A 23218-nucleotide genomic window follows, 5' to 3' on the forward strand; every position below is an offset into this window, starting at 1 on the left:
ATGAATGCCATTGCATAAATAAGTAAATATCAATTCAAAAAGCATCTGAAAACAAATCATAACCTTATGTGTATTTCATTACATTAAGCATGAACTACTAATGTTTTACAACCAGAAGGTATTAAATGCTTTTTTCAATGCTCGACTGATAATTGATTTTCTCAAAGCTGATATGTTTGAGAGCAATTAAATTTATATTTATTTTAGGTAATAATAATTAAAAAAAAGGAATCAATATGAAAAATGTAACTTGATTAAACTTAAATAAAAAAATCTGTAAAATAACAGATTTTTACTTCATACATTATGTAATTGAATTACAGTACTTCAAAAAATTGTTAAAAAAAAAAAAGTAAACACTGAAATGCACTCCGTAATCTTGTAAGTTTGTGCACACTGGGAATCATATTTTCTCAAATAAAGACCAGCTAATGCTAATTTCATATATAGTACACATTAAATTTACACATGAATATGACATATCAGCCAACTGGACATAGGCTAAAACAATCAATTTATATATATATATATATATATATATATATATAAATCAAAAATTTAAAGTTTATGCATTTATGCATCCGATTTGAAAAATTGTCGCTTTTATGTGTCTCCAAGTGTTGGCCTTTTCATCACTGTCAAAATAAAAGTCTTCCAACACTTATTAAATCAAACATAAAATATCAGGTGATATTGGTATTGTATTGGTCAACAGCTTTTTATTTGCTTTAATTTTAAGCAGTATATCTATTGTTTAATCATTTTGAATTTACCAAGCTTTTTATTGTAAAAAAAAAGAAAAAAAAAAGTTCTGCTTAAAAAGATTTATTGGATCATTTTTTTAACTAAACATCACTTGGATTGATATTTCGTTATCTATGCATTAATGACATGCATACATTAAGCATACCCCAAGTGTCCAAATACATCTTAGATCCACAGTACAAATTTAAATAACTAGAAACTGTCCATCAAGTATTATTAAAATGGTGCACAAACAAGCATTTTGCAAAAATCCTGTCTTCAAGTCTGCATGTTAGTCATCTCAAGTGGGCTGCAAACCAGTGCAATAGAGGTCTGACTCATAAAAATGAGATCCATTGTCAGCAGTAGAAACTCAAATATTCTCCATTTCAATAGCAAAGTAGTACCAGGCCCGCCAAACGCATCATTCCAATGGACAGCTGAGGTGTGGATTCAAGTGGTAATTGTAGGAAACAGCACACTCCACCAGCAGCCATGTGCTACAACGGCATGTCTGCTGCCCCTGCAGCACTTCTCTCATTGGATAAAACGCTCTCCACCAGTAACAGCCCCAGGCAAAAAGCAGAGATCAAGTATATGGACGAGCACTCCACAGCAGGGCCCAAGCAACACTTCAGTACATACACCAGTCAAATGACGCGCCAAACAGCAGCCATCCGCCCCCTCACGCATGAAGAGCCCTTCAGGGAAAGTGTTTCTCATGGTCTGTGTGTGTTTGGATACTGGCTAGCAGAGTCGTATCAGCAGCAGATGATGTGCTCTCGAGGATATTCTAGCGATAAGGGAAGGTGGGTGAGGCGATCACAGAGGGGAGGATGGCGAGGTAGTTGGAGGGGACGTAGCCTCTCTGGCCACGCGCCTCCACCAGACTCCAGTCCTTGTTTCCACGCTTATCATGAGGCTCCACCACCCGCACCTGCTCGCCGGCCCTCAGAGAAAGCTCGTGAGTGCTCCTCGCAGTGAAGTCATAGCCTGCGTACACCTGCAGATAGAGAACGGAGAGTTCAGTGTGGTTGGTAATGGGAAAAGTTGCCTTCTGCTAGATTTTGCCTCTTATAAAAGCTAGAAGAAAAGATTAACAGTTAGTCATTGCCAAAACCCACACAAACAACAAAACTAAACAACTGAGACGTTAAAATCTGTCTAGAGGACGAATGTGCTTTTTGAGTGCTCTGTTGTTGAGTATGTACAACATCTTTTTAGATTTGAAAGGTAAGTGGTATTCAGTGTTACACAATGTGCTCAGGGCCGCATTAAGACCGCACTGGGCCCCGGGGCTATGACCGGGGCAGCGGTGGGGGGCGTGGTGGCTTTGGCGATCGGCGCTCCAGTCAGTCTACTCCACAGCCAATCACGGGCCCCCTCCTTGCTCGGGCCCCGGGGCTTCAGCCCCGCCTAGCCCAATGGTTAAAACGGCCCTGAATGTGCTTGAGACACATTGAGACACATCAAAAAAAGAGCTGTGAAGAAAATCTGAAATGATAAATTATTTGAAGTGCTCCCCTTGTGGTTAATATCAGTAATTTGTTATGAATCATGTTCATAAGTGGCATTTTTTTAAGGCTAGCATCACTTATTGATCATATTTGCTCATAGGGTTAACCCAAAATGTTAAAGTCATGGAAAAATGAAAGTTGCAATGAAACTGAAGTAGCAGCAGATATTTTCTTCTGTATTGTGGCATGCATTTGAGTGTAATGTATTCTCAAAAAAAAAAAATATTGTATGATGGAATTGGTTGTGAAAATGTTGAATGGAAGAATAATTAAAAATACGATCAATAATATGCATTAAAAAAATTATATAGGGTGAATTTCCATTTCATGCTGACTTTAAACATCGGTGCAGTGATATAATTGTTGACCAAAAAAAAAAATAACATGAAAATGATCAATAATAAAATAAACATAAAATTAAAATTAAATTACAAAAAAAAAAAAGAGATTTGGAAAAAAAAATAAAAATCTTCAAAAGGGCCCTGAATCATATTTAGTAAGATTCTTTTTCTTTTTTTTTTTTTTACTTGAGCCAGTATGCAACCACTTAGCAATATTCTGAAAGCAACACCTTGCAATCACTCACATCGTGCTAGCATCACGGTGGCGGAGTTTTGCATAGGCAAACACCAGTCACATTTTCTTCAGAAAATATTGGTTTTGAAAAACATATAATTTCCACTCGAGGCAACAAAACCGGGATATCTAATTCATCTGTGAGTCATAATGTTAGCCGGTCTGTTTATCATTTGCACTCTCACAATGATAAACAACCCGTGAAGATTGTTTAGAAAAAACTTGTCATATTTTTACAGTCACAACAGCTATGTATCTCCCACTCTCACAGTCAGAAGCTACCTCCGACATTTCTGCTTTCTTAAACATGAAGCCACGATGATAGGGAAGCATTTGACAGGCAGATCATGCAGATGAATGAATCGGTGTGTGTGTGTGTGCCGTGTGTTTGTGTAGGTGGCCGTGATAGAGTATTTCACTTCTGCTGACAAGGAGCGGCAGTTCATTTCTGTTCCACCAATACTGAATTTACAAATGCTGAAGTGTGTGTGATTGATGATTATGAGATACTGCAGACCTGCCATCAATCTCCAGAGGTCTCGTTCTGTTTGACACACGAATCAGGCCGAGTAACGCGGCGGTCTTATGACCCGTCAGTCAAAGGCATGTCTGTGTCAGTCACCTGAAAACAGGGCGTAGTCATGGTGGTCAGCAGCGGCTGGGCTCCGGGGGTGTAGGAGTGTCTTCGCGGCCCTGGACCGCTGGGTGTGACGTTCAGATGAGGAGACTGGGGCTGGTCAACGGTTATCTGGTGGTAACGTGCCAGTTTTGAGGCAGGCACATATCCCCTCGGGCCTGAAGAAAATAAAACAAATTGAAAACCTATGAAGATACTCAAATCTGCACATTTCAGTGTTTCTGTTCTGCATATTGATAAGAGCAGATTTGATGTGCTTTAACTGTATTTAACCAGCAGATGTCACTCGCAGCACTATCAAAGACTTTCAACAGCAATGAAATGTGCACACACAAACCTAATGAATAAACATAAAAAAGAAATGATAAAACTTTGTCCAGTCGATCCTTGAATGCTTGCTTGATTAAGCATTAAGCCTTGCCTATAAATTTAAAACAATATGTTTTTGAAAGTTAGATTGAAGAGGATGAGGGGGGTCAAAAACATGACAGAAAATAGCCTATTACTTCTAAATTATTATGTTTTTTGATGTAAATCTTGATAAGATTATAAGTGGACCTCAGAGAACAATACAAAATAGTTCAGTTCATGAGCCCTTTAGAGCAAGTGAAATCAGTTCGATCAGATGGATTTTTGTTGCATTAGAGCAAGTGTTATCTGTATTTTCGGATGAGTTTTATTGAGCATTAGCGTGAGTGTAAACTATTATCAAAAGGTTTGTATTTTGCAATAAAATACAATAAAACCAGCTCGGTTATTTTTAACTGGATTATGACTTCTTTCTCCACATGCCAGTTTTACCTCCTGCATCAACCAGCCAGCGGCGACGGTCTCCTCGCGTGTCCATCTCACTGATGACAGCTACCAGCTCTCCCTTGTTGACGGTCAGGTCAAGGTCACGGGTGCCCACCACAGGGCCTGTCAGCTGGTAGATCTTCTCCGAGCCGTGTTTGGCGGTCAGAGCCTTGAGACGCCGCTCACACACGGGATTGAGCGCCTGAGACGACACAGACATGAAAAAACCCGATTTCCTACCCACTCATACTTAATGTGAAATTACATACAGCAGCATAAATTCCATTTAGAATGCAAATGTACATGAAATGAGTAGAAGTGCAGTAATTACAGTGCTGGATCCCAAAAAAATGAGATAGGAAGTGAGCATGAGAGCAAGACACTCCAAGGATTTACATCCGTGATCTACATTCTGATCCCTGTCAGCAAACACGCAGCCCTTCTGAAGATTACAGAGCACCTCTCTGTTTGATCCTCCTGTCTTCTCTCTAAACTCATCAGGACTGATGGCTTTATGACGGCAGACATGATATTGATTAGACTCTGGATAAAGACATCTGGTTGACATTAGCTGTAGTGATGGCCTAATGCCCATGACATGACATAACATGACATGACATCAAGACAGAGAAGTCATACCAACACACAATAGTAATATTGCTCTGAAATATGAAACATAACAATGGTGCTGTCTCTGCTTATGCTGTCAATAGAAGAATAGTGCAATCATCAGTGCAAATTACTGTAAGGTTGCTTTCATAATCTGTTTTCACAATCTCCTCTCAAACAGCTTTTATTTTCTGATAATTCATTTTGAAGCATTTAATTTGTCCAATGCCTGATATTACTTTTTTTCTCCAGATCTTCGAATAGGCCAATATTTTCACTTTGTCCAGTTGGTTGCATGAATGCATGAATGAAAATGAAAATAACTTATCACAAACCAATCTATTACTGATGCATAAAATCATGCTCCGTCCCAAATATTTTTGGTCACATACATTACACTACCAAAAAAAGTTTGGGGTTTTGAGCATCAAATCAGCATTTTAGACTGATTTCTGAAGGATCATGTGACACTGGAGTAATGATGCAGAAAATGTATTACATTTTAAAATATATTAAAATAAACAGTTATTTCAAGTTGTAATAATATTTAATAATTTTTGTTTTTCCTGTATATTTGATCAAACAAATGCAGCCTTTGTGACTTATTTCAAAATCAATACAGACCTCTAACATTTGAACGATAGTGTATTTCCCATAGTTACATTTTTAATAATATTGGACAGTTTAATACCTTTGCTATTATTCTAAAATGTAGGTAGTATTAATAATAAAGAATGAGCAGATGTGTCTTTTTGACCGGTAGTTTATTTTCACTGTAATTTGCATTTGAACTTCACTAAATGAGAGGCAGCTGTTCAGGGCCACCCATAACACAGTAACCTCAGGACATAATATATTTTACTAAGGTATGTTTATAATTAATGGATAGACTAATGCAAAACACATGAGGGCTAAACTATATCAAGATGAATGAATGGCTGTGGTTTTATTCCAGCACTGTCCACAGGCAGCATTAAGCTGCAGTAAGGGGAAACAAACTGTCCCGCAGGAAGACGTCTCCACCCAAATACAGACAATAGTGCGTCTGTGTTGCAACTGACCTGCACAATGGGAGCATTGAGCTCACCCTGAACACTCTGACACAGGCTCTCCATCCTCCTAGAACCCTCCAGCACCGAAGTCTCTGCCCACTTCCAGAACTCACCATCCTCCAAATAACTGTGTGGGAGCTGCCGGGAGACAGGGAGCAATTCATAAACACTGCCAGCCTGCAAAGAGCTAAATTTAATAACACTTTTCCAACCACATGCATGTGGTGTCGTTCAATAGTGGATTATTTCACAGAATGTCCAACAGTTTCTGAAATTGATGGGTATTCAAGTGTAACTAAAATCACGAGGATGAGAACTACATGACTGTGAAGGTGAATCTCACAAAAAAATCTCATGAAGAACAAAAATAAATAAGTAAATAATAATAATAATAATAATAATATACAGTATATATATTTTTGTCAGAAGAATAAAAACAGGATATGATTGAAAGTAGTATGATCATTTATGAATTGCCTGGCCAAAAAAAAAGTCACAATTTGGATTAAAATAAGTAAATACTGAAGAGTTTCGGACTCTTTCTGGCATGTTGTCATATGATTGGCAACAATTCTTTTAACCCTAACTGATGCAGTGTGTAGCTTTCCATTTCTTAAACAACCATGTCAGAAGACATTATGTTCATATTCCAGGATGACAATGTCAAGATTCTTTGGACCCAAATTGTGAAATAGTGGTTCAGTGAGCATGGGGAATCATTTTCATGTATGAGTTGGTCACCACAGAGCCCTGAGCTTAACTCTATTGAAAGTCTTTAGGATGTGACGGAGTTGACTTTACAGAGTGGTTTGACTCTCCCATTGTCAATACAAGATCTCAGCCAAAAATTAATGCAACTCTTGGTGGAAATAAATGTTGTGACATTGCATGACATTGTGGAAACAATGCAACAAGGAATGTACAATGTTATCAAAACTAAAGGGCCTCCAATGAAATATTAGAGCGTGCAATTTTTTTTTAGCAGACAGTGTAAAGTGGACGTCCCAAAGACTTTTAATAGGGTTACGGTCTGGACTTTGTGGTGGCCAATCTTTCACAATTTGAGCCTGATAAATCTTGACATTGTCATCCTGGAATATGGATATGGGTACGTTTCTGACATGGTTGTTTGAGAAATAAAAAACCTACGCACTGCATTAGGGTTAAAAGAATTGTTGCATTAACATATACTGTAACATGCAAAAATGATTTCATTCTAAAACGAAATACTTGTATTAAATACTTGGTTATTTAAATCCAGATGGCGACATTTTTGGCTTGGCAGTGTACAGTGGTGGCCAAAATTATTAGAACACTAGTCTTTTCTCCAGCTAAAAAATGGTTTTAAGTCAGTTATTTCTATCTTTTGCTGTAGCGTGTCAGTAGGAAATATCAGTTTACATTTCCAAACATGCCATTAATTGTAATAATCCAGTGAGATTTTTGTCTGACAGCAGCCAGTGCTCCACACAGAGATCTGATCTGATCATCATCCAGTCTGTCTGGAATGACATGAAGAAACAGAACAAACTGAGACAGACTCAATCCAGAAGAACTGTGGCAACGTCTCCAAGACGCTTCAAGAAACCTACCTGCAAAGCTACCTGAAAAACTATGTGCAAGTGCACCGAGGGCAAAAGCTGTTTTAAACGCAAATGATATTCACACTAAATGTTGATTTCGTTTAGTTAATAGAAGTTAATTGATAAAGAAAATATATTTATGACATATGACATAACGTCTTGGAGATTGTCCACAGTTCTTCTGGATTGAGTCCATCTCAGTTTGTTCTGTTTCTTCATGTCATTCCAGACAGACTGGATGATGATCAGATCAGATCTCTGTGTGGAGCACTGGCTGTTGTCAGACAAAAATCTCACTGGATTATTACAGTTAATGGCTAAATGAATGTTTGGAAATGTAAACTGATATTTCCTACTGACACGCTACAGCAAAAGATAGAATAACTGACTTAAAACTATTTTTTAGCTGGAGAAAATTCTAGTGTTGTAATAATTTTGGCCACCACTGTATATTGTGATTATATCTAGAATTAGGTACTACAGAAATTAAATATTCACCTGGTTATCTCTAAACCTCAATATTTTAGCTTCTTCTGTAAAAAGTACCTGATGGGTGAAGCTGGAGGCCAGCTGCTCCATATCCGCCGCCAGGTCTCTCTGCAGGCAGCTGAAGGCCTCTAGCGTGGCCCACAGGAGCTGCAGGGCTTTGCTGTTGAACTGCGGCAGCTCGGTCAGCAGGAGAGTGTTGATGGTCTTGTAGGTGTTCGCTATGGCTTGCTCCTCAAAGTTCAGGTTACTCTTCTCCTCGATTAGCTCATAGTCCAGAAGCTTGTCCTGACGTTTGCGGATGAGGTTACGTGGTCCTGCCATCAGTTCCCGCAGTGAGCTCAAGGGCTTAAAGACTAAAGTCTTCAAACGGTCCTCCTATAAGTGGCAGCAAAGGAGATGTACAAAGTAAGTACAGAAGGCAAGATACCAGAGATGTTTAATCAATTACTGACAATTGATCAGCGATATAATAAAAACTAGTTACTTTAAATTAGGGCTGTGCAATTAATCGCATGCGATTGTCATGCGCTTCTCGTCAGTAAAGCCGGATCCGTGATTAGTAGTAAATCTCTATCACCTGCTTTTAGATGGAGCGGTATCGGCAATATCGCGTTCATTATCGCAGATCGAATCGCCTGCGATTAAGAACACGATTTTGCGTAGCTTGTCAGTGAACTACGGCTCCGTGTAGTAAATGCCGCTCCATCTGAAAGCAGGTGATGGAGATTTACTACTAATCACAGAACCAGCTTTACTGACGAGATGCGCATGACAATCGCATGCGATTAATTGCACAGCCCTACTTTAAATAAATCACTGCTGCCTTCTCATATAAAAAGCATACCACTAAAATGGGTGCTGTGTACTACCATAATTTCAATGGCTGGTAAACAGTTAAAAGATCTTGGAAAAATTAGTACTCTTACATGATACATGGTATTTTTGCAGCAGTATTTGTTCCAGAAGGATTAGACACTGATATATGGAGAAACACTAAAGTGGAAAATAGAAGGACCACAGTGAAGAAATACTGTCTCATGACCAAAGCTGTGACAAATGTTGGTGTTCCAGACTTTTGTCAGAGATGCCATATTTAATTTGACAGATTTACAGAGTGCTGCAGGAATGAGTACTACAGCCTTGAAATGAGTTAGCAGTTTTGCACTTCCAGTACCATGGCCCCTAAGTCAAAGGGTTTTGTGGTTAAATGTCTGAAATAAGGTCTGTAACACAGGCTCAAAATAATTTCACACCGTATTCTACAAGAAAATTAATCAATATGACCCAACGATTTTTTTTAACGTTTTGTTTCTTGAAAAGGTGGCTGTTAACAAGTGGCTTAATGGGGCTAGAGGGAAAGAGGTTGTTGGGGACATCAAACGTCATCACAGCAAACAAGTAAACTCATCTACCCACTAGTCTGTTTTTACAGCCTCACGGTGTTTAAAATCACACAAAACATGTACATATCACAAATGTTTGTTGGTCACAGAGCTTATTTTCTGCAATAATCATTTTTGTCGAGGGAACCAGGTTTCATCCTAATTTACAGGCTGGCCTACAAAATTACATTACACAAAAAAAAAAAAAAAAATGAATTCACATTTCGCCAGGAGTTTGATTGACAGGTGATCTGACCAATCATAACACCGAATCTGACCATTTGTCCAACAAACAAACCAGTCAGGAGAGTAAATTAACATCGGTGGACTTGAACTTGAAAAATGGTGTATTGACGCCCTTCCGTGTTAAAACAAGGTACTTTCTGATGTTCATTCATTTCATGGCATAACTAGTAAATAGGAAGAGATGATGGGTTCATGTGCCACTTGAACTGAGGTGCAACATTAATTGGTCACGAAACATTAAAGACTCAAAACGGTATTTATTGTTTAAATTTCTTTAAAAAAAATTGAAAGCTGAGACTTTGTTTCATACCAAAAGTAACCTGCTCTGTCTTGTCTATCAGCACGTTGTTAGTTTCCTCTTTGCTCCGCAATGTATTTTTTACTGCGTGAGAACATGATGTGTGGCATGAGAGCGCCTTAGCTTGTTGAACGTAGCAACAGTAACTAAGGGGGGCGGGCCTTTGCAAAGGGTCGACTGATATTCTGTCACTCACAGCCTTGTTTCATTCACACCATATTAAATAACTAAAGTCTTATACTCATTTTGTTGTAAAAGCTGTGAAGCCTAGAGCTGGGTTATGGTCAGGATTTTAAATTATTCCCAAGAAATCTTAAAGGTGCAGTAAGCGATTTATGAGAAATGTTGTTGATATTTTAAATTAACAAATCAAACACGCCCTACCCAAATGGATCACACCCCTATCTTGATAGCTCCGCCCCCTAATTCACAAACATGATATGCAACACAGGCACCTCCCCATCACGAGTGGACACGCCCCTTATTGGTGATTGGCTAAAAGTGTGTTTCTGTGCTTGGTTCAATCAACTTTCAACAGCGTTTCTCAGAAATTGCTCACAGCACCTTTAATCGGCCAATAGAACTGCAACCTTATCACTAACAATAGTGAAGGTCTTACATATGAGGGGTAGATCCACTGTCTGAGTGCCACTGTGATTTCTTTAGAGAACAAGGTGGTTTTCTCTCCTTCCAGATCAAGATCTGCTTCCTCTGGTCTGCAGCTGAGGAACCTCTGTACACAGAAACACAGCTCAGACAGTTACAAACACTTCAAGTGCACAGCCATCCTCTGAACCTCAATCTTCAGTAACCCCATCCATCTGCCCTGGGATCAACCCTCCTACAGATTTTCCTTTCATTTAGCAGCTGGAATAACAATGGAAAATGTTTAAGAGGTTGATCCATGGGCGTACTGGCTTCACACTGGGGGAACACCAAAACAAATGAGAGGATCAGCTCTTTTCGAGTTTTTAACTACACTCATTAAGAGTAAGAATGTTAAATCCAAACCTGCAGATGGTGGAGATAGGCCTCCAGGTTATCATGAAGCTCTGAGACGCCCCTCTCCAGGACAAAGAAGAAGCCAGCAAGGGCATCGAATTCTTCATCTTTCAACTACAATATAAAAGTATAAATTAAGAAATTATCGTAAAAACATCTCATGTGGCAATAGGCTTTATGGAAATAATGTGGTTCTTTCAACATGCCAAACATTTCTGTTCCTTTGTTTACACTAAGCATTGTTCTTAGGCAGTTACCTTTGGAACCATTCCTGTCTCATGCTTTATGTACTGGCTGAACCGGGCCGTCTTCTTGGCAATGCTGTGGCCACTCAGCCGATTGATCTTGTCCTTGATGGTCAGGTTCTCCGTCTTCTTGTATTTGTCAGCTGTGACAGTCAGAGAATGATAACAATGACGCAAATCAAAACCTCAAGCACTTTATTCATGTTTCTGTGCAGATGCGTAAAAGGCGGACGGAATGTTACTGTTTAACACGGAATGTTATGGAATAAAAAAAAAAAAGTCAGTACATTTAAATCAAATGGCAATATGGACTATTGTCTGAATATAAAACCGCAAAAACACTATTTAAATATGAATCCTGCGTGTTCTGCGTCTCTGTGTGAATGAATGGCACAGACCTGTGGTTTTACCTACAAAAGCGCACATGACGCTCGCTATGTTTTCAGTGTCTGCCGTCTCACTAAATGAGGACATAAATACATGAACTTCATCTCCAGAACTGCTCTGAGTGTCACTTCACAAGCATTTGACCATTTTGTTTGAGAAAAACTACCATCATATCTTATACACGCACATACAAATCACTTATTATTGTTTAAAACAATAATAATATGCATAAAAAAAAACTTTTTGATTATAAAAATGTAATTAAACCATTAAAATTGAATCCAGAAAAAAATGAAAATGAAAACACAGAATTTGGTAAAAAAAAATTAATAAATAAATAAAATAAAACTGTATTTGAGAAAAAACTAAACATATTTCAAAAACAAAAATAATATAAAAGGATTTTTGTTAAACTTTTAACAAATTGCTGTAACTTGTATAAGTTTCATGATTTCAATTAATTAGACATGCTTTTTGATGAATAAAATTTAATTTAACCATTAAAGGCACAATATGTAATTTTCGCCGCTGGAGGGCGAGTATTCAAAATAAACAAAGAATCAAAGGTGTAGTTTGATGACGCCGTGACTGAGTGTGGAATCATGGGAGTTGTCGTCTTCATCTCCACAGCCGATGCAATCCGACGGGACTCGGGCAGAAATCATGTTCATGGATGAGCTAATGATTTATTAACGTAGTAGAATGAAGCAGGGTGAGGCTGAAAGCCGTCGAAGCGAAACGAGGCGCTGAACGAGCGTGACACACGGCTCGAAAGCAGCGGAGCTTTTATTATGCCACAGTCGACTGCTTCCGCTCCTTCCGGTCGTGCGTATGTGGGGTAAAGCAGCGCTGTTTTATCATACTAGATACATTTGAACGTTCTGTTATAATGGTACTCTGTGCGGTCGTCACCGGTCTATTAAAACACATGACATATTAAAGCGTCTTTGGTGTTTCCATGTTTTCTACAAAACAAAACCGGAAATCGAGGGGTTATGACGTCATTGGCAGGCGACACAATGACACTATAGACACTCTCCATGTCACTAGTTAAACTTGCTTATTTCTCTGGATTTAAACATTCTTCGAAACATTTGGGATAATGTAAGTACACAAGTCAGCAAAATATATAACACTGTTCTAGTGGTTTTTGGATATTTGAATAAAAAATCTTACATATTGTGCCTTTAAAACAGTCAAGAAAAATTAAAAAGGAAAAAAATGGAATCCATAAAAATTAAACCGGAAAAAATGGAATTTGGAAAATAATCAAATGGAATTTGGGAAAAAATAAAACAGATTTCAAAGGGCCCTACTGATGTTCCCAATGGACTGGCATACTTTGGTTCAGTAAACTTAGCTTTCTAAACTGTAAGCATGTTCTCACCGACTTCACGGAAGCGTTTGTATTCATTGATCCTGCAGTTGATCTGGACCGCAGTGTGAGCGGCGTGCTCCAGTATGGGGTACGCAGGGTGCCCGGGGTCTGTGTGTTTCTGGATGGTCTGGAGCAGCAGCGGGTAACGGGCGATTCTCTGAACCGGCATCACCAGGAAGAAGCTCAGAGTGGATGCATTCACATCAGGACTGAAGACAGACAAGATCAGGGGTCAAAAATAACAAGAATGTTGGGTAATACACTGGCGTATTTGTCTAGGAACTCATTCTGCTCTCATCAGTGTTCAGTTTCTACACAAGCTCGGTAGGTTGTTGTTTACGAACTTACGCAGATGACTTGATGATTCGGATCATTTCCACCCACAGCGTCTCTTTCTGTTTGTAGCTGTTCTCTAGAGCTGTTATGTTGTTGTAGTTGGCAAGATACTCTTTATAAGCCATCTCTATGTCTTGAGACAGACTCAGGAAAGAATCGCCTAAGAGAAAGATTAAGATCATTTCTAATATACAACAAGATCTTTTCCATACAACATACACTGCAGTTTGAGGTCAGTATTTAAAAAAAATGCTTTAAAAATTAAATGCGTTAATCAGCAAGGACACATTAAATTGATCAAAAGTAACAGTAAAGACATTTATAATGTTACAATTTATTTCAAATCATTTTTGAAAGATCATGTGACACTGAAGACTGGAGTAATGATGCTGGAAATTCAGCTTTGCATCATAGGAATAAGTTACATTTTACATAATACATTTGAAAATATATTCAAATAGAAAACTGTTATTCTAAATTGTAATAATATTTCAAAATATTACTGTTTTACTGTATTTATCATCACTTAAATGCAGCCTTGGTGAACATAAGAGACTTCTTTAAAAAAACAAAATTTTTTTAAACCAACCCCAAACTTTTAAACAGTAGTGGAAGTGTATGGTTATTTAGACTATCAAGCTCCAAAAAGGATGTAAAGAAATGTAAACATTCCATACATCAGACATCATCATTTTCATCTTGAAACTCAAGTTCTGGATTCTTGACTCATGATCTCAAGGGTAACAAGTAGTTTAATCTGTGGGTGGGCATGACACACAGAGAGTGTGACTGTAAACTGAAAGTGAACTGGAAATTCCAGTCGGTCCGGCTGTACTCACAGAGTGCTTCCAGGTATTTTGGGTCGCTGTGATGTATCTGTGCCTGGTCGAGGAGGCTCAGGAGTCTGCTGGAAACATCCATCACTTCATCTATGTGCTGGAACATGTTCTCCAGGTTTGGAGGAGGAGGCTGCAAGAGACCCAATAATATATGATATTATCAAAGCTAAATCATTTAGTCTCCTTTATGAGGTATACACTCAGTAATAATAATAATTAAAAAAAAAATCAATTTAATTTCACATTCCTCTCAGCTGGATTGAAAAAAATATTAAAACATTTTTTTTTATTATTCTTGTTATATGTTGTCATCATAATTTTTTATTTATATTTTGTCCCTTAAATATGACTTTTGTGTATACTTTTGTGTATGCATGTTTACTTGGTTTTTGACGATGTCTGTTAAAAGTTGTGGCCTGTAACTAATGTAAGAACAAAATTATTTGATGTTCATGTTTCTAAAATGAAAATAACAAACACTGAATTTGAATGAATGAATGCACGCACACACACACACACACACACACACACACAGCACCTTCTGAAAATCCATTGCATATTTTTTTTTAATTTAGAGGCCATGTGTTAAATATAACTTTTCCAGAACTAACTGTTGTATTATCTGATTAGATTGTTAATGTTTGTAATAACATAAGAATGATATCAATGAAGAATGTGCTTTGATGGTATTTCAGTGGTGGTGGAAGCAACATATAACACAGAAGGTCGTTGGTCTTATGAATAACAGATGTGTCCGGATAAGTTAAATCAGGACTTTTACTGCAATTTAATGGACGTGATGTGTGAAACGGCTGCTAGGGAGCTTGTCTACCTGTAGTTTCTGCAGGTTGCTGTGGATGGTGACCGTACAGAGCTGCAGATGTTTCAGGAAGTTCCTCTCAGTCTGCACCAGCTCCTCTATCGCCATGAGCTGCCTCTGAGCGGCTCTCTCTCTGGCTGCTGCCTCCTCCGCTGCGGCCCGTGCCTTCCTCTCCTCTTCATCCTCTTCCTCCTCTGCAGGCTCATCCAAGGTATCATCCATTTCTTTAGCTCCCTCTTTCTCCTCTAAGATCTCCCCCTCTGCCGTCAGTGTTGCATTTACCTTCAGGGAATTCGCCATAGCAGGGATGTCTAACAAGAAAATTGAGGAGGTTTTTACATTTCTAATGAAATGTATTTAAAAGTGTGATGCACAACATGTATTTAACCCTTCAAATATGCAATTATGAGTCATATACTTGGACAATATTCTTTAGCTTGATTCATATTATTTGTATACTATTATAGCATTAATATTGTGAATTTTTAATATTTTCATTTTTTTTATATTTATTTTAATTTTAATTTTACATTTGAATAATTCTGATATGTGATTTTGTCATTTTATTCATTTTTTATTCAGCTTTAAAGGGGTCATATGATGCGATTTCAATTTTTCCTTTCTCTTTGGAGTGTTACAAGCTCTTGGTGCATAAAGAAGATCTGTAAAGTTGCAAAGACTAAAGTCTCAAATCCAAAGAGATATTCTTTATAAAAGTTCAGAGTCAGCCACACCTACCTAAAACGGCTCGTTCTAACACGCCCCCACATGTCTACCTCACTATGTGGGAAGATTTGCATAACGCCGGGTCCTAGGCCATTGAGTGATTTATAAACGAGTAAAAGTACAAGTCAGACTTCTGTTAGAAGAAGAAAAAGTCAGAATTCTGGCAGCAGCGTTCTGGATGAGCTGCAGCTGTCTAAGCATTGAAAGCACGAAGGCTGTCTTATGAGTCATATACTTGCACTTCAACTAGTACTTCAACTCAAACTTTAAAATGATATATTTTGAATTTAAAACTAACAGAAAAAAATATATATACAGTGGGTACGGAAAGTATTCAGACCCCCTTAAATTTTTGTGTTTACATGCTCATGCACTACAAATCATCTGCACTGTTCCCCAGCCAGCTGCTTGACTTACGATGTTTCTCTTTGCACATGTACAGTATTATGTGAAGCATCCGTATAGTCTGTATTTTATTTGATTTTATTATTATTATTATTATTTTTTTTTATTTATGCATAGGTAAACATTTATATATAGTATATTCATAGTCAAAATCTGTCAGTAGGTTAGCTGTGTATAGGTACAGTGTTTATGTGAAGCATCCGTATAGTCTGTATTTTTTTAACTTATGTATAGGTAAACATTTATATATATATATAGTATATTTATAATCAAAATCAGTCAGTAGGTTAGTTGTGTATAGGTTTTTACTGCTTTACTGTATAGGTTTTTACTGTTTTACTTCATTGTTGTATGCCTGTATTTATGTAACACCGTGGTCCTGTGAGGCACGACATTTCGTTCCACTGTATGTCCCCACATGCAGCAGAATGACAATAAAGCTCAACTTGACTTGACTTGACTTGAGAGAGAGCTTTATGTCAATTACTGAACACTTTTAAACAAATTAAAAATGAAAATAGTTTAAATAATTTAAATAGTTTATCAACAATAACAATACTAGCTCAATTAGGCAAAAACCCACAAAATAATAACTGCACATGTAACCATATTTAGAGCTTTCCCACTGAAAGTCACTGAGCATTTGAAAAATATGAACTCAAACAGCCAGGACTCAGTGAAAATCAATGACTTCTGATTGCTTTGTATGTCCAATTAGCTGTCAGTGTGAATGCCCCTTATGAACTCACCTTTTAAGCTCACTCATCACAAAGAAGTTCAAACTGATCATCAATCAAGCCTATTGCACACATAAACCATGCAGACTCTGCCATCACACATTATAAGGACCACCCATAAAGGGCTGAGTGCTCTATTGTCACCTATCCAGAGGGGGTGAAACTCCATGTGTCCAAAGACTTAAAAAAAAAAACATGCTACCAAAGACAGCTTTAGATTGCAATTCAGTTCATTATGATAAAATCATTAAAACTTGCAATACAAGTACAATACAAGTGAGGTCAAAGTCTGGTTAAGCAAACTTTATGATATTTGTGCAGCCATTGATAATTACAGGTCTATATATTATAAGCACCTTTGTTACAATTTCAGCTACACCTATATGCACACAAAACTGCAAGCACATCTACACACAACCAAACACTCTTAAGCACAATTTTACCACATCCGTAGACATTAATAAGGAAACAACATACTTGTAGCAAGTGCTCAAGGCCAGCATGCTCAAATCGAAAACCACAAACTCAGCATGTAGGCACAGAGCATACGCTCAAGCGCCGAGATCTCTCACAGTGCTGCACTGCAGTATGACAAACCCCTACTTAAGAAGGAGTAAAGAAATGACAGGTTTACTGCAAGAACAATCCCAAGAAAACAACCAAATGCATCATTACCTTTACAGAATGGGAAAGCCTAACCCTGGGTGTCTCTTGCGCTGGCAAACTGAGGTGTGTGGCTTGGGAAAGCCTGGCCCAGACTCTCAGACTGGTGTAAGTTTGTCCACTGAGTCACACTGCAGGGCCTCATGTGGCACGGGTGTGTGGGAAGGGGGATGGGAGGGTCAGCTGGGAGGAGGTGGGATTTTAGCAGTGGGGATCCAGATAGGACCACTGCAGACACACACGCTTTGATGAATACACAGATTGACTGCAGTAGCCATTGGGAAGGAAGTGATGCCTGTGCAGGATGAAGCTGACTGGACGGCAGGAGTTCAAGAGCTGGTGCACAACACACACACACACACACACACACACACACACACACACACACTCAATGGCAGTAAACAAATGCCCCATGTGGCCAGGAAATTCTCACCAACTTGATGGTCAGAGTCGTTAAAGCACAAAAGCCATTAAACCAACCATTTCAGATACATCCTAACAACACTCTTAAAAATAAAGGTTCTTTATTGGCATCAATGGTTCCACAAAGAACCTTTACCAACCATGGAATCTTTTCATTCCACAAAAGGTTCTTTACAGTGCAAAAAAGTTCTTTAGATTATAAAAATGTTCTTCACACTAAGAAAAAAAAAGGTTCTTTTAAGAACTGTTCACTGAAAGGTTCTTGGGGGAACCAAAACTGGTTCTTCTATGGCATCGCTGTGAAAACCCCCTTTTGGAACCTTTATTTTTAAGAGTGAACTCCATGGTGTAAATGGACATGATTATAGATTATATGTGAAAATCGATATAAAGTGAGACCATAAACTTTGAAGCTTACAGTCTATAAGTTTGAGACCAGTGCTGGTTAGTAACTGATTACATGTAATTTGGACTACACAATCCGATTCCAAAAATTAAGTACTTGTGATCAGATTATATTTTAAAATACTCGTAATCAGACTACAGTTACTTTTTTATTGATTACGATTACGTTATTCACACAATCCTTTGTCTTTGGAAGGCTTTTGTATTTCAAACACATTAAAACGCACAAATTCATTCATATAATCAAGTAGTCTGATTAGATTACATAAAATGTGTAATGTAATGGATAATGTTACTAATTAAAATTTTTGTCATGAATCAGTAACAATCAATAACAGTAACAGACTACAATTTGTAAGTAATCTACCCATCACTGTTTGAGACCACACTGAAAACATTTGGACAAACAAAAATAGACAAAAAAAAAAATAGTTGGAACATAAAATGAATAAACCAAAATATTAATATTTGCATGCATGCAAGTATGGCAAAAGTGGGTTAAACCAAATAATGAAAGGTCTACTGTCAATAAGAGCAGCAAAGTATGAAGCATTTATAACGTTTAGCTACAATCACAACACTGATAGTATCTTGTAACTCAAAAACGTGATTAAATCACTATTATGTCACATATCCTGATAAGAGCTGCATAGGTTTCTGGATGGCTACATGCATGGAGATCAATCATAAAGAATTTAATGATTCTGATTCAGAATTCTCATCATGACTCAGTTCTTGAATTATTCCATTAATGATTCTTTTGGTACTTCAGAGGAACAAAATTTGGTTGAAGTTCTTAAGAACATTCCTCAGCGAAATGTTGGCAAATGTTTAGATTAGTTACCAAAGGCCAGTTACAGTTAACAAAGCAGGAATAATTGAATTCTTACAAATATGTTTACACAATTACAGTCTAATAATTTGTCCTATAACTGGAACTGTATATGCAATAAAATGTTGTGGTAAATAGACAGGGTGAATTTCCATTTCATGCCAACTTTAAACTAGTTTTCAGAAGATGTATAGCACATTACACTGTTAGATGCTGCTGTCACTCCTTGAGGTTTCATGTCAACTGCACAAATCCCCTCAGACTGCAGCTGTATAATGTGGAGGCTTTTTTCAGTTTATTTATTAATGTAACACACCAAGAAAATGAAACACAACACTACACACTATGAGTATGGTTTTAACATATCTTAAGCGATAACACAAAACGTATAAGAAAAACTTCATGAATCTATATTAGCCAGTTTTCATATGAGAAGCAAACACTTCAATTCACGGAATGAACTGAATATGAAAAATAATCCTCTACGTCAATCAATTTGCATTTATAACATGATACATAATTAGCCCTATAATAAAAATATATTAAGAAACTCCTTAATGACATTTGAGCAGTTATATTTACTTGACATTACACTCTAAAAAATGCTGGGTTAAATACAACTCAGTGCTGGGTAAAATAGGGACAAACCCAGCAATTGGGCTGTTTTGACCCAGCGGTTGGGTTCAATGTTTAACCTAACCTTCTGGGTAGTAACCAAACCGCTGGGTCAAAACAACCCAATTGCTGGGTTTGTCCCTATTTTACCCAGCATTTCGTAGAGTGTAATATGAAAACAACACTGTTTAAAGAAAGAAAGAACGTATTGTTTTTCTCGCCCTCATGTGGTTTCAACACCTCAACTTTCTTTCTAGCAACACAAATGAAGAGGCATCAGAGAGGATGCTAGAGACGGACAGCCTTTCGTTTTTAATACATCTTTCTCCAGACGATAAAAGTAAATTATGACTGAGACTGTCATTCGGTCTTGACTCCTTCATTTGTATTCCACGTAAAAAAGAAAGTCAAACGGGTTTGACAGAAAACGAGGGTAAGTAAATAATGACAGGACTTTTTTTCACTCATTTTGAGTGAATGTTTACAGCTGACACTACGCACCAGCTACACGCTTGCATCTCAGCTGCGTTCTTACCTGAACGTGTTTACAGCGTTGTTTCCTTGGACGCAGAACGGTGATACACCGCAACCACAAACATTTCAACGCTCTGCTGAGTTAAACAACTGAACTCGAAAGCGACACTGACAGATGCTGCTTTCAAATCCTTCAGTACCACCTGTTCTTACGGTCCTGGCGCGCGGAACAGGTTCACGCACAGGCCGCGTCACGCATTCCGATCATACCGCGCAGACAGGAGAGGTGCGCTTAGTCATGCGAAGTATGACATAATGGTTTTTGTTATTCGCATATTAACCCGAATGCATGCGGCAGAGTGGCATCTGAGAGATGTGGCGTTGATTTCCTAGACAGATTATTAGCGATATCTATTAAGCGCACGCACTGCAGGAGGGGAATAATGCAGACTCGGAGGACAAATCGTTTCTAAGGTAAAAGAGCGCGCTTCACTCCGGTTATTTGGGAAACAGAGACATCGCGTGGTCGCCTGGGGTACAGCTGAGTGTTTATGAAATCTATGTACAGTAGGCCACATCTCAAATTAGGCTTAGACCCTCATTTTATATACTGTTTTTGTATGAAACCATACACTCTATAAAATGCTGGGTTAAATACAACCCAGTGCTGGGTAAAATAGGGACAAACCCAGCAATTGGGTTGTTTTGACCCAGCATTTTTTAGAGTGTATGGTTTCATACAAAAACAGTATATAAAATGAGGTTACTACCCAGAAGGTTGGGTTAAACATTTAACCAAACCACTGGGTCAAAACAACCCAATTGCTGGGTTTGTCCCTATTTTACCCAGCACTGAGTTGTATTTAACCCAGCATTTTTTAGAGTGTACATGCATGCCAGTCAAATGTTGGGGCACACGTTATTGAATTTATGTTGCTCACGGTCTTATATGCCTAATATTGTAAATCTGGATTTTAAAAAGTTTTTTTCCCCCCTATACAGTTAGATTTATAGACAAATACAGATTACTCAAGTGCACTCTAAAAAATGCTGGGTTAAATACAACCCAGTGCTGGGTAAAATAGGGACAAACCCAGCAATAGGGTTGTTTTGGCCCAGCGGTTGGGTTCAATGTTTAACCCAACCTTCTAGGTAGTAACCCAACCGCTGGGTCAAAACAACCCAATTGCTGGGTTTGTCCCCATTTTACCCAGCACTGGGTTGATTTTAACCCGGTTGATTTTTTAGAGTGTAGGATGGGATAAATGCAGAGCACTAATTCCGAGTATGGGTCACCATACGAGTTTACCCCACCAAGACCTTCATAAGTTACATTTTTTTCTAAATTAAAGACTTGATCAACATGTGGAAAACTAGAACTTCTGCTTAGCTGAAGATGTGAGAGACTGAGAGAGAGAAAGTTAATAAAAATCTTTTGACCAATTGGCTGAGCATTCTCATTCTGAACATTAGTCATCTGGTGTATCAGAAGCACTGGGTTGTATTTAACCCAGCATTTTTAAGAGTGTGCTGTTCTTACCACAAACCACCCTAACAGGACATTTTTTAATTTTCTGTATTTTAATGACATTATGTCATATACAACTAAGACCCTTGTTTAATTTTAGCCTTTCTAATTCTTAGGGAGAAAAAAAACATAACAATGATTTACCAACAAACAGATTTAAATCAGAACAGCAAATAAAATTGAAGACATACAACTATTGTACAAATACATGAAGACTATAGCAATTAAAAAAAAAAAATCATAACACATTGTGTGTTAGTAATTTTTTAGTAGGTCACAATATTTATAATTTTTTTAAACATGCAAATGAAAGGCTTGAGTGGATAAATTACATCCATTAACATGAACAAACATCAAATTATAAACCACAAACCAGACCGTTTTTTCTTTCCTCAATATTCATTCATTAATTCATTCTATGTCTTATACTTCTATAATGTTAAATGTATGGTGTTTTTACTGACTCCCCAATACTGTCTTGTAGGCTTACAGACATGCTTTATTAACTGAAAGCACAAAAGCAATAAATAAAGTAAGAAATAAATATATTGTACATTGTAAAAAAATATATTGTATATATATGAAGTGTTCATTTGCAAAGACAGATAACTCAGTTTTTAACAATTCTCAAAAATCATGTTTTTTTCATTGTGCATTCTGATTAATCTCAACCAAACTGCAGTTGGGTTATTTTGATTAAGTTAAAAAATAACTACAAATTACAGCTAACTAACACAATAAAAACATGATTACACAATAAAAAAAACATGATTTTTGAAAATTAAAAAAAGAGTTGTGTTTTTGCAAATAAACTCTTCATATATATATATATATATATTGTAAAAAAAAAAAAGTTCCCTTTACATGCTACTATAGAATACTATAGAACAGTTTCAGAGCTACTTTTCTGACAACAGCATCATAAATCATCTCACATTTTTCTTAGAAAGGTTTATTTTTTGTCTTACTTTTTTTTTGTTAAGATAAAAATTAAATGTAAATTTTGCACAAGCAATTGAGAAAGTAAAAAATAAGGTAAAGTCGTGACTATGCACACATTTTATTTTCTGGCATTTAGTGTATTTCATACATAAATCTTCCATGAATGCATGCTTGATTCCAACTCCCTGCTGTGGTTTCCAGGTTATTGATGTTGGTAAGGTAAATTGCAGCTCCTTCCGAGAAAAACAAACAAACATTCAATTCGACACAAGAGAATGGAGGCTGCACACGCGTTATAGGTCAACTATACATTGCAATGGCAACAGATAACAGCCCAACCTTATGAAACAAACTACAGCACACAGAAACAGCAACCTGTTCCCTTTCATGGGAACTTCAAACTGCGTCGAAGTTCCCATGACCCGCCGCTGCTGAGGCAAGGAGGAGAATGAGCTAGTGGGGATCGCAGGTGGATCTGGCCGATGAGTTTGAAGAGGGGTTTCCCTTTCGCGATCGTCGGCTGTGCACGGGAG

At 37.6% G+C, this 23218-nt stretch overlaps 1 protein-coding gene across 3 annotated transcripts; it reads right to left on the minus strand.

Annotated features, from left to right (window-relative positions):
* Positions 1-819: 819 nt before the first annotated feature.
* arhgef37 (Rho guanine nucleotide exchange factor (GEF) 37) lies at positions 820-20675 on the minus strand. 3 transcript variants are annotated; one of them, XM_016455464.1, is made up of 14 exons: positions 20277-20675; positions 17479-17802; positions 14948-15246; positions 14116-14245; positions 13289-13436; positions 12950-13149; positions 11188-11318; positions 10940-11044; positions 10548-10661; positions 8060-8377; positions 5940-6068; positions 4276-4471; positions 3460-3632; positions 820-1747 (listed from the first exon to the last, which is right to left on the minus strand). In XM_016455464.1, the coding sequence occupies exons 3-14, from the start codon at positions 15233-15235 to the stop codon at positions 1538-1540; spliced, it is 2142 nt and encodes a 713-aa protein (XP_016310950.1). In that variant the 5' UTR covers positions 15236-15246; positions 17479-17802; positions 20277-20675; the 3' UTR covers positions 820-1537. The 3 variants fall into 3 exon arrangements, with proteins under 3 accessions (XP_016310950.1, XP_016310949.1, XP_016310951.1); XM_016455463.1 differs by lacking the exon at positions 17479-17802; XM_016455465.1 differs by lacking the exons at positions 17479-17802; positions 20277-20675 and adding an exon at positions 17281-17416.
* Positions 20676-23218: the final 2543 nt, after the last annotated feature.

Source organism: Sinocyclocheilus anshuiensis, unplaced genomic scaffold (assembly GCF_001515605.1).
Source record: "Sinocyclocheilus anshuiensis isolate Anshui unplaced genomic scaffold, SAMN03320099.WGS_v1.1 scaffold235, whole genome shotgun sequence".
Taxonomy (NCBI): Eukaryota; Metazoa; Chordata; class Actinopteri; order Cypriniformes; family Cyprinidae; genus Sinocyclocheilus; species Sinocyclocheilus anshuiensis.